Raw genomic sequence first — 12,500 nt, 5'->3', positions numbered from 1 at the left:
AGCGACTCTCGGGGGCCACAGCGGGGACCCCCTGTACCAAGCCGGCCCCCCCTCCCGCCCCGCCCCCTCCTCCACTCACTGGCCGCGAGCGACTCTCCGCAGTGGAGCGCCACATCACAGCCTCGGCACTGCAAACAGAGCGAGTACGTGGAGAGAATCCTGACTGGCGCCTCAAAGGCGAGCGGGCCCGCGTGTGACAGCAGTTCATTAACATCCTTTTTCACTGCGTCTGCTCGGAGCGACGGCGTTCGGGGACATCCTGGCAGGAGATGGATTCACAGTTCATATTTTTAACCCGGGCGTGCGTTTTTGCGGCCGCGTCCTTTCGTTCCCCCGCTGGCATCCATGCCAAAGAAAGAACGAAAAAAAAAAAAAAAAAAAAAATCACAAGCCCGAAGCCTCTTTTACCTGCAGGGCAAAAGGCAAACATTAGATTCCACATCATGACTAATGCATGTTCCATCTCCACTTCATTCTGGCTGAGAGACTTGTCCAAGCAGCCCCACCCCACCCCATCCGAAACGGATCGCAGCGCCACGAGAACCAGCGGCGTTAACGGTAACATTTCAGATGCAGAATGTAAATTTGCATGGTGAGGGGGGAAAAAAATGGGGCTGTTTGATTTGTCTGTTGTTTTTTTTCCTTAGATAAAACAGAAACAGAAGTAGCGAGACTGTATGGCTTGGTAAAAATAAAACAAATTGACTTCTTTTTTCCCCGGGAAGAAGAACTGCCTGTGGCTCCGCTTTTGTCTGCGACTGGTAGCGTCAGGGTTGTGAGATGACACTGCCGTTGAGCAGCTGCTCCGCATTTGAAAGAGTACACTTCACACCGCTTTTGGTTTTTCATGCAGTGGGTCTCGTCAACAGGGCCATTTTGCTCCTCCGATATCCCGGGAAGTTAAAATCCTGCCCATAAATTTCCATTTTCCCAGTAAGATTACTTCTGAAGTCGTGACATCCATTTTCCCTGCCGCACGGCCGTATGATTAAACTTTATCACCTACGCATCCACCGCAGCTTGTGCTCCACCGTTATTCTTTTTAGCCTTATTTTTTTTTATCAAGGCTGCTCTGCGTGGGGCAAAAAAAAATGTCTATTTGAGTCACACATCCCAGCCTACCACTCTTTGCAGGTTTTGCTCAACGGCAGGGCGACAGCAGCACTGATGGATGTGATGGATCCATCACTGCTTACTTGCAAACCATTTGTTGCTGAAAATGGTATTGACCAATGAGAAGAGAACCTGATTCCTTGTGGTCACAGACGTCTGCCCATCCATCCATCCATCTGAAAAAAAAAAACAACCACATGATATCTTTGTTTCAACAGACCTGGGCAGCATAACACATAGTTCCACCAATAAAAACAATGGATGCATAAACAATAGAAACAGTTACTGACTGACCCAGAGAGCCCGAAAGCAGCTTAAAATGCTTTAAACCTGGATTTAAACTGATTCTGCGGAACATTCTTCTACACATTTTCGCCAAAGCAAACTGCAACCCTCTAATGAACACAAAGCCATTAAATAAATGATAATGAAGTGACCTGACACCAACGGTGGGGTTATTAAAGACGCTTCCTGCTTCTTAATTTGGCGCTGGAGCCGTGCGGGAGAACTCCTCGTTCCTCCTCCCCTCCCATCCTTGTCGTGCCCCTTCAAGGGAACCGCAGCCCCTTCCACTCTTTGGGAGCCACTGCATTAATAATAGATGAGGATCTCTGCAGACGCTCGCGTTGAAAGAAGTTCGGTTCCCATCAGTCAGCCACGGGTTTTCTTTTTTCACGAGAGTGCGTGCTCAGGTAAACACTTTATTAAGGGACTAATCCAGACAGAAATGTTTCCTTGGGGTGAGATCGTGACTCACGTTAGGTGGCAATACGTAGATATCTGAAATCCCTGCATGACTGTTTTTATTATTCTAATTGTTTAGAAGGTTAGTTTTTTTTTTGTCTTCATTAAATGTTTTCAGGGTGATCTTATAACAGTGGGCCTCTCACCATTCCTGTAAATTAGAGGACAGCAAATCACCATGTTAAAATTGATAATAAACCAATAGTTTGTTCGAACAAAGAACACCCAAGAACAAAATCCAGGCCAATCATCAAGTCAGAAATACTTTATACATATTAAATACATACACGTATTAATTCATATTAAAAAAAGATACCGTACATGGATCAACAAAGGTCTGACTTGAGATGCTGCCACCACGCAGCTCTGCCCCCTGGACCAATCACAGACGTCACAAGGGGGATGGAGAAGGAAAAAAAAAAAGGGGGCTTCTTCTTCGGCGTAATTCGGCGCCTCCTGCTGGTGGCCCCAGCCGGTGTTTCCTCAGCGCTGCCACAGCTCACTGCGGGCGCGATGCGTCTCGGCTCGCCTCCTTCCCCTTCTCTCCCTCCTCCCCCAAGCCGTTCTCCTCTCCTCTCCGGCAGCTGGAGGTGAACTGGGAGGGTGGGGGGGTGGTGGTACGGGGGTGACAGGCTGCCACTCAGCGCTCACTCTCTACATCTGTCCCGTCCTTGTGCATTAGCGTCACACGTGTTGCGACCCGGTCGCATAAATCAGGTCGTTGGCGCTCGGCTCCCTCGTCCCCTCTCTGCCCTCTGCCTCTTTGGCTTACCCCTCCACCTCACCCCACCTCCCTCTTTTTTTTTTTTTTTTTTCCCCGACTCCGCCTGCCTCTCGACTCCCGGCCCCAGGTCTGTTTCTCTATTCTGGCAGTGCGCTCGCACCTGCACTGCGGCTGTCAATCAGTGGGAGGGAGGAATTGGAAGGCGGCCTCGGCTTTTTTAGCTCGTTTTAGGCGGCATGGGCGCTGGAAGTATAGCGCCGCTCGGATCGCGCTCGGAGAGCGAGCTGCATTCACGTCACACCTCCCCTAACCTTCTGCCTGTGGGCAAATTGCCTCCGCTATATTTAAGTAGCGGATGGCATAAATTACACATCCTGGCGAGAGAGCTCCCGCTTCTCCGATGCCGGATGAAAAGTTTGACATCTCTTCGCCGTCAGTTATTTATCTTTCAGACGGCCTGAAACTCAACGTTTCGAAATAAAAATTCATTTGTGACAGCCAGTGGCTGGGGCGCGCGCTCGTTTTCCACTCTGTTACTTTTTGACGATGTCTGAAATGCGCAGTGCTGCCGGCGAACACCCGTTTTTGCCAAATTCTTTCGGTCTGTCTGTCTTTCTGTCTTTCATCGCGTCGCTTTGGCCAGCCGAGCGGCTGCACAGATGACTGACTGAAGCGGGGCCATTACTGCGGAAGGCAGCTTAAACGCCCCGACCTTGGCCGTGGCCAGACGCTCTCTGCTCTTAGTTCCAGTGAAGCTCGATCAATCCGGACGACAGAGTTTCCCCGTCCGTCAGTAGTGGAGAGATGCCAGCTGAGCACTCGCTGCCTCAGAGAGAGAGACGGACGTCACACCGGGGTTTGGCTGACCAACGGGTTTCAGGGGTTTAAAGTTAGTATCCTTTTACCTCTAGACGAGATCAATGTCCATCACTTAAGGAGCTATTTGAAGTGTGTTTTGAATATCTAATCGATGATACAGTTGTCTTGTTTTTGCGTTGGAGGCGCTGAATGTCTTGGAGGAACACACATACAAAATCTGATTTTATACAATATGCTTATGATAATCATTATGCCAAGATTACAAACACCTTAACATTTTGAAAAACCTTTCAGACTTTGAGCTGATGCAGACAACATCATGACCTCCCAGTCAGTAGATATCACCCTTATACTTGCCTCACTGTTGTGTCTTCCTCTTTGCCACGTTGACACAAGTTCAGCAGTAATTGGCTGACATTGCCAACACAAGAAGTATAGCAATTATTTGCAATGTGAATTCAGAATGCACTGCTGCTGCACTTCTCGGTAAACATTTTCAGCAAATTCAGATTTCTTGACTGCGTGTAAGTGTTTTCGCCCAGACCAAAGTGGATTTGCTGAGTCAATACTTGACCTCTTCCATCTCCTTTGCTGGTCCAAAAGTGTTCCAGATGGTTGGATGGTGATGCTTTGGGTAACCTGTGGCGTCAATGCAGTGAATGTTAACATCTCAGGGAATATTCTTTAGTTCATCAGCCAGCTCATGCAAGTGTAAATTTATGAACATTTTGCCACATACCGTATTGCGGCATGGGGAAATGCAAATTGTGGAATGAAATATGAATGTGTTGTAATACCTAAAGCCACTCCTAGTGTAGACAGGCCATCATTTTAACTATGTTTATCTTTAAATTATGCAACCTTAATGAAAACAAATGCATGGATTCGTCAGTGCCACGTGCGAGACACAACATCTGTCTCCCAGGAACTTTTTTGCAAATGAATGAATACATGTAACACCTGAAGTCTTTCATTAATTTTTCTTAAGACAGTGCCAGCGAGTTTCTCTTTTCACCCCTGAAAAGATACCAAGATAGTGTGTGGGGGGGGATTAAAGGAATGTTCCACCAAAAACCTACGTTTTCAATATCAAATAGTAACCCCACCGCAGGCTTGAAAGGTTCCTCTGCAAAGTTTGCAGAGGAACTGCCGGCCTGCATTCATGCCTCTCACATTGGTTTTTGAACGCTGACCCAGTTTCAAGGTGAACAATGGAAACCTTTTCTGTCACACTGCAGCAGCACAATACTCTGTACGAGTTCCCGGCCTGGTCAGAAAGAAATGATGAGGTTTTATGTTTGATAATGCAGTATGATGGATTTCAGAAGTTTGACATCCGTTCAAGATAGAATCGTCCCTTCTGCAAATCTCATACTGAGGGAGCACACAATGCATGTGAGAAGTCAAAAAATTGAATAATTTATACATCTTTGAAAAACAATATTTTCTCTTAAAATGGCATTTTTCCTTCTGTAAATTTGCTGATGTGCTGTCATAGAACCTTGACACGTCTGTTCTCAACAACACTTGCTGATTTCCAAACCCCACGAGTTGTAGGTTTTGAAAAGGCAGCGTACAACTTCTAACTTCAGAATTTGAAAGTAACATCTGTGGGAACTCTGGTCTCTTTCAAGTCTCTGAGAGCATCCAGAACTCTTGCACTCAAGCCCACGGAGGTCCCTTGCACATTTCTTTACCACTGCCAGTGAAAGTCTTATTTAGTGTAACTTCTTCCTTGTACGGCAACCTCTGGTTTACCAAGTTAACGTCAAAGGTTCACTTTACACTTCGTGCAGTGCATGCTGTCTTTCAGCTGCAAGTTTTTCGTGTGTGTGTGTGTGTGTGTGTGCGTGTGTGTGTGTGTGTGTGTGTGAGAGTGTGTGTGAGTGTGTGTGTGTGTGTGTGTGTGTGTGTGTGTGTGTGTGTGTGTGTGTGTGTGTGTGTGTGTGTGTGAACATATATTCCTCTGTGAAGGGAACACTTCTGCAATCAGCCAAATGCTTTGAGAAGTGAGCGCTTGCAATCTCTCCCTGATTATGACTGTTATGAAAAACGCCCCACACGAGCAGGCAACTATATCACATCTCTTAATTCCTCCCCCACCTCTGACAAAGGTGCTTTTTTTTCCCCGGGAACTTTTTAAATTGAACGAATGTGTGTTCAGAATGTACGATTCAGAATCACAATACTGTATTTTAGATTGCTAGAGGAATTTGCCGATGTTCCAGCGCTTCTTTCAAGTCAAGATGGCAAAGAGAATGAGAGGCGTCGAAGACTAAATAGGGAAAACAGAGTAATTGCTGTGGGCAAATGTAGAAAGAATTTTAGAGTTCTAAAGCATGTACAAATTAACAGGGCTATCAAACAGAATGACAACTTCAAAAAATACTGCCATAAAATGTCTTCAAGCCAAAAACTAAACAGTGCCTATGATTCGTACCAATCTCTAACCTGAACTGTACTGACACGTTGCTTGTTTGGCTGTCTCCGCACACACCCCCACCTTTTGCCCACGCCGGACACCCGTGTCAGAGCCTGACGTGGCGGCGACATGTCCCCGCTGATTAAAGTCGCCGCCGGTCATTCCCTCTAACAGCGGAGCCCACGCACCGCCGGCTCAGCGAGAACCTGATATCAGCTCGCAGCAATTCATCGCAAGCAGGCTGCGCGCTTGTGACTGTCAGTTGTCTTTTTTTTTCTTTTCTCTTTTTTGTTCAGTATCCAGGATAAAACTCACAAAGCCTCGTCTCACAGAGGTGCAGCCACCTACATGAAAGCAACAGCTGTTCTGACAGGAGAAAAAACTTTTGATGTATTAAAGTCCCGTGAAATAACCCCCAAAGAAATCTAAGATTTTTTTTTTTGCTGTTTCTTTGCCTTTTTTGCTGCCTGCATTTGAACCCTCACACAAGGATTTGATACAATAAAAAGTTGCCTTTGAAAAATAGGCCCTTTTGTGAAACTAATGAAAAGCTATTTTGGCTGGGAAACTGTACTGTAAACCTTTATTCAACAATAGTTTTCAAACTGAGTGCAGCCAGTCGCTCAGTTTAGTATTTACATATACTTATTGTTCCAATCAGAATCCATTAGCTTTTAGTGTACTATTTTTAAAATTGCTTGCTCTAGCTTGGTCAGAGTGCATATTGATATATGATGCCTCTGGGACCTCATCCACAATATCTATGTACTTACTCTCTTCTTCCGTTCAGCCCTGCCTCCCTTTAATAAAGCGATAAATAAATAACAAATTGCCAGATTTAAGCTCCTCATTGCCTCAGCAGAAGGAGCATCGGCGTACCTTTCATTCTCAAAGTGCATTATGTGTCCTCAAAGTGCATTATGTGAATTACGTTTGTACATGTTTATACAGCATTTTCAAGTCATTTTTAACCAAACGTAGGATTTGGTTCGGAACAGCGTGGGTGTCAAAAACCGTCAACCCTTAACGCAGCAAGAGCGTCAGTTCGCTAGAATAGAAGAGTGTAACGCGTTGGCTGTGTTTTGACGACTAATAAGTGCAGTCGCTAAATAGAACATTTTTGCCTTGTCAGATGTTCAGGAAAACAAATCTTTCCAACTGATTATGCCATGAAATCTACTGCAGAAAGTCACAGTGCAGTGCTCACTGTGTTGCTCAGTTTCTTGTTCACTTGCTGCCTTCAGTCAGTCGAGGCGTTTCGCGGCATGGCCACTTTCACTTGTGCGGCCATCACGCTTCATCACAGAGCAAGTATTCACCAGGCGTGTTTGTGTGCTCCCATCCCCAGGTCGGGGCGTCCTGTCAGCTTCATGGTGGTCCTCAACACTCCCAACCCCCTCAGCAAGATCTCCTGGGTCAACCGCCTGCACTTGGCCAAGATCGCTCTCCGTGAGTACAACCAGCGCTCATCCGCAGACACGGCGCCGAAAAGGGATTACGACGTGTGATACGGTGATGCAATGCGCCGAAATGTGAAAACAGTGACGCAGTCGTTTGGTGGGGGACCTCAAGCACACGGCTCACTGCACTTACCGACGAGTGCTTAGCGGCGCCGCCAACTTGACTCATCAAGAAATCTACGTCGAGGAAGCGGTTTTAAAAACTGAAACGTGATGCTTATTCACAGCCTGTCTGCCAAGGTGAGAGTGTTGGAGGCAGGACCCAAGAGCAGACAAACTCTGAGTGTAGGAAGCCGAGAACTATTTATTTAATCAAAAACAGAAACTCAACGAAAGGTGTCCTCAAGGGGTCAAAAAGAAACTAAACTGAGACCGACTCGCAGACGGACCTGGACCCCAACTTGAACGTGACGTAGATACACCATTCATAAGACAGATGAAGGCAACCAAGATGAGACAAGGACTATTTATTCAAGAGGACAGGGAAGCACAATCAAAGGCAGGACTGTCAACAGGAAACAGGAAGTAAATTACAAAGAATACAGGACACAACAGGAAATGCAGAGGCAATGAGACATTTCCGCCTCTTTGTATTGCACATTCTTGCCGTGTCTTCAAAAAAAGCAAAGCAAAACTCCTCATTTCAGTCTTTTCTGAAGTCAAAACCGTCACTCTTCTTTAAAAACTGGGCCGAGTGTGCTGTCTGGCTGTAGAGTGGTCAGTGTTCATAAAGGTAAAGACGGTCTTTTTTTTCTCTCTCTCCCTCTCTTTGTCTTTGCAATCATCAACCTGCTGTACTTTCTGACCGTACCTCTGCTTCATCAATGCAAGCGGACGCCAATCTGCCCCTTTTGGCCACGATGGCATGATGGCATGATAACCAATCAGGTTCTCACCTGACAACCAGCATTCTCACACACACACACACACATACACACACACACTAAGGGGTAGATCCTCAAAGAAGGGCGTGCAGTGCTAAATTGCGGCCGCAATTTGCGCCACAGATGCGGGTATCAACACAGGTTTTTGCGCTAATGACATGCAGGCGCAAACACGCCCACGAATGCGGCACCTGAAACAGGTGCGAATGTTGCGGTCTGGCAACCTGAGAGCAGTTTGCGCCAAAGGTTGTTGGTGAGTGCGTGTGTTTGACAGCGAAACTCTGCTAGGATAAACGCGCTCCTGTGCACGCCTGGCGTTACGATGCCTCCTCCGTCTACCAAGACTGCTGCCACAATGGAAAGAAAGTCAAGACGCAAGACGCGTTAGTCACCAACACCTGAGTACCATTTGTATTTTTCATAGCCTATCTAAAATATTGGCATATATACTGTGGTCTATGCCGATCTATATATAAGATTTGGGGAGACATATATATATTTTAGGCTTTTCAGAGAGGAAAGTTTCACTCAGAAGCCAGAAACACTTTGACAGACAGAAGCTGCGCCTGGTTTTGGCTTGCGGTGTTTGCGTCTGTCAAACTCCGCGCGGACACGAGCGCAAACTCTTTCTGGATCTGCCGCTGTTTGAATTAGGCATGTTTGCATAGAAGGGGGTGTCATTTTGCGCGTAATGACTCATTTAAATACATTCAAATGAGTCTTGCGCAACCCTGCTGCTACGTTTGCGTCCTCTCTGTGGAAGCGGAATCACCGTTTTTGGCGCTGTTTACACGGATTTTCTGCCGCAAAAGCCGCGCAATCGCTTTGTGGATCTGGCCCTAAGTGCTTTGTCTCCTTTATGGACTCTCTTTGTGTACTCGCTGCTGCGTCCGCATTCCTGTGAGCATCTGCAAAGATGTACCCAAGGCCTTCATTGAACGGCGACTTATTTGAATTTTCCATCGTGGCGGCGCCAGACGTGTTTTGGTAGCGCTTCTAACAGGCCGGCGCATCCGCGAGAAGATCAATGAGGGAAGTGCTGCCCCCAGGTCAGGAGGTGTTTTTTATTGTTATTTTCCTCGCTTGCTCTACCTTGCGAAAAGAACAGAGAAGGACACGATGGATTATTCTCCACCGTGCCGGCGTGAGGTTGAGGACTCGGCTGCATGCGGCTCGCGTAACCTGCCAGACTTATGGGCGAGGGCGCCACAGCCGCAGCCAAGTGCGGCGTCCGCGGCCTCCCCCCTCGTCGCCCGCACCTTTATCAGCGACGCGGCAGGCGTGCCGAGCAGGACGGGTGGCGGGAGTGGAAGCCTGCCGCCCTCGCCCGCCCTCATCTGCCCAGGGGCCGGCGCTAGGACGCAGCGACTTTGAAAAGCTTGAAACGAGTCGGACCGGGAGTCTCCCCTCCAACTCCCGTGTCGCAGAGGCTAGTTCTGCATTCAGTCGGAGAGGAAAACGCGAGATAAACAGCCATTCAGTTCTCTGTTTTTTTTGTTTATTGTCCTATAAGCAGATAGCTAACTCAAAATGAAGTCCAGTAGTACTTTAGTAGTAGAATTTTTCGTAATTGTGTAAAAGTAAAGTTGATGGCTACCAGCAGATTGGACTGCCACCACGAGCAGTTTTGAAGACGTGCTGTATTCAGCACCTGTTGCTTCGTGATTGGAGCGTTTTCCCGTAGTCGGATTCCTGCTTTGGTGGATTCCTTCCCTCCGTCAGAGCCAAGAGGATGTTTACGTCACATCAGTATTAGTGTGGATGGTAAATGAGTTAAATTCAAACTATCCATCCAACTGTACAAACCCCTGACAGGATGTAAAAGAACTGAATTCAGAATTGAAATATTCCATTTATTCATACTGACTGCCTGTTATTGTGGTACCTGTTCCTACCATGTGACTCGGCAGCCTTTCATCTCAAACCGTTTGCTGCATGTTTAATATCCGTATGCATTCAAATACACCGTCTATTTTTTTTTTCTACCTGCATTCAAATGAAACCGTTCTTAAATGTGTAGGTAAAAACACAATCAAAATATAAAATCCATGGTCACTGTCGTAGGAAAACAAGGTGCGAGCAGGACTCGCGAGCAAGCAGAAGGACGGGTAGAAAAGTGTTTCCTGAGCACCCTAAATAAAAGAATACTCAGCCGCTCTTGTCAGCTCCAATCAGTAACTTGTTTTCTGTATCTGAAGCACGAGACGTTCACTTGCAGTGGTGCCTGCGGAGGATGTGAAGACAGACTTCCCAGCAGCAACACCGCTATTGATTGACTTGCATGTTGTTAACGTGACTGACAGCAACGATGATCATCGCTACACCTCGGTGCCAGCGAGAGCCCTGGTCTGAAGGTTGTACGTTTTACGCCTGCCCGTCCATCATGTGTCCATTTTTCCTCAACGAGCGCACCGGAGGACGTCATCATTACTGCCAGCCAAAGGTTTTCTCAGGAACCTACGTTAGGGCCCATTCAAAAGGTCAGCACGAACTCGGCAAAGACACGCTGTTGCGCTAATTAGGACGAGATTTCACGCGCAAAGCGTCCGCCGGGGCCAAATCGGATCCATTAGTTTAAAAGTCAACCTCGCCTTGACGTCTTGATATTCTCCTTCGAGGTCGCCATCCACAACGGAACTCGGAGAACAAGTATGGCACTCGCGAGTGAAACGTGCAAGGGAACGTTTGGAGCGCAAGCCAATGAGCGCCGGCCTTTTGGCATCCACGGTGAAAGGCCTCAGCGTGCCCCTGGTGTGCCATGCCAGGTCTCTTTGTTAGTTGAAGTCCAGGCCAAGTCCCACTCGTCCCCCTCCGCTCAAAGCGCTCTTTACCTCCGACTAAATTGCTCCAGTCTTCTCCACAGGTCCCCTTTTATACATACTGTAGCAACGTTTGAGTAGACCCCTAATCAGATACATCTTGATAGAACTGGGTAGCCGATAAAGTGGCCAGTGAGTGTACATGCGAGGTTTTTGCTATTCATTCATTCCGCAATTTTGATAATTCCACACTTGGCGGCGAGAACTGGTGCCTTTGAAATAAAGGCCAGTCAAACACGTCTTTTGTGCAGTGTTCCCGTGCAAGGCAGCAGTCCAACGGCTCATTTACTTCCCTCCACCTCCTGCTTAAGTGTCCCTCTTGGACGTCATGTTGACAGCCGCTAAACATTAATATCTGCATTCTTGAAAATAGTTTGTGAAGGTCAGCCGTGTCAAATAGCTGTGAGCTGTTGCGACAGCTGGGCTGGTTTGTCTTCCCTTGTGTCTTTAGTGGCATTGGTGAACTTTGAATGTCCACATGCACACGAGTGTTTGACCCAGTCTGAGAGGATTGGAATGCGGTAAGCTTCTCTTTTCAAACCGCTACCAGATTTTCAGTCGACGTTTCTACATTTTGAATTCTAGATCCTAAAGTTAAGCCTGATTGCTCTTTGATATATTTTATGTATTGCTTTTTTTTTTTTTTTCTTTCTGTGAGATTTCTTCCTTGAACGATTAATGATTTAATAAAGTCTCTGTGACATCCCATATTTGAGAAATATATCAGTGGCGCTTTCGAAAAGGAAAAAGGAAAGAAAGAAATGACGACAAAAATCTTCAAGTAAGTGTGGCGCACGGGCTGCACATTAAACTGCCTCGAAGGCGGTGGCACCGCGGCACGCAGGTAATCATTGAAACTAATGGTCGTTCTGAGGGCGGGTTGATGGATTTCGCCGAATCTCCCGGGGAACCAGATCAGCATCAACCTGGTCATGGCGACAATTACGTGTTAATTGTATTACACCCACACATTGCCTTCCCATTTAACCAAATGTAATTACAATAGGAGGGTTGTTGATTTAATTTCACGGATGGCGTCCTGTCGCCGCCGCTTCCTCCCCGTCGGTGCGGTGCTAATGCTGGCCGCCACCGCCCGCCACCGCCGCCGTCAGGGGAGACCTACAGTTGAATCAGCACTCTGAGCGCGGCGAACCGTGGCCTTGTTTAGTCTGAAATGGGCGTCCCGCTCCGAAAGCGTCCCCGAATGGTAGCCGCTGCAAATAGCTAATGTTCTCATGCATGATTTAGTGAGTGATTAGACATCACAGGATTCATTTTGCGAGAGCCATCCTCGCACCAGTGTTTATCCCGCCAGCCTCCATTTAGAGGCAACTCTCCGCCGCCCCAGTGCGCCCACTTTCCCCAGAACCTCATGTGTGAATATCAGTGGCTTTTCAGAGACGTCCCTGTGTGTGCCGCATTAGACCAGCGCTGCCCATTAACAATGCCTTGTTAATGCTGTAATGTCTTCTCTTAACCCTGGAACTCCTGGAGGATGCCCGGAAAAATATCCCC

General features: G+C 47.3%; 1 protein-coding gene across 5 annotated transcripts in view; it reads left to right on the top strand.

Moving 5' to 3' along the window:
- Positions 1-12,500, top strand: part of arhgef10la (Rho guanine nucleotide exchange factor (GEF) 10-like a) — a 122,113-nt gene that overhangs the window by 58,565 nt on the left and 51,048 nt on the right. For all 5 annotated transcript variants that reach the window (XM_076025091.1, XM_076025089.1, XM_076025088.1 and 2 more), the window contains one exon: positions 7,171-7,271. In XM_076025091.1, coding sequence (XP_075881206.1) covers positions 7,171-7,271 — 101 coding nt within the window. The remainder of the gene's footprint in view (positions 1-7,170; positions 7,272-12,500) is intronic.

Source organism: Nelusetta ayraudi, unplaced genomic scaffold, assembly GCF_046127955.1.
Source record: "Nelusetta ayraudi isolate G7.1 ecotype Tasmania unplaced genomic scaffold, CSIRO-AGI_Nayr_v1 ptg000017l, whole genome shotgun sequence".
Lineage (NCBI taxonomy): Eukaryota > Metazoa > Chordata > Actinopteri > Tetraodontiformes > Monacanthidae > Nelusetta > Nelusetta ayraudi.
The sequence above is the reverse complement of the archived record's forward strand: the minus strand, read 5'-3'. Positions and strand labels throughout refer to the sequence as shown.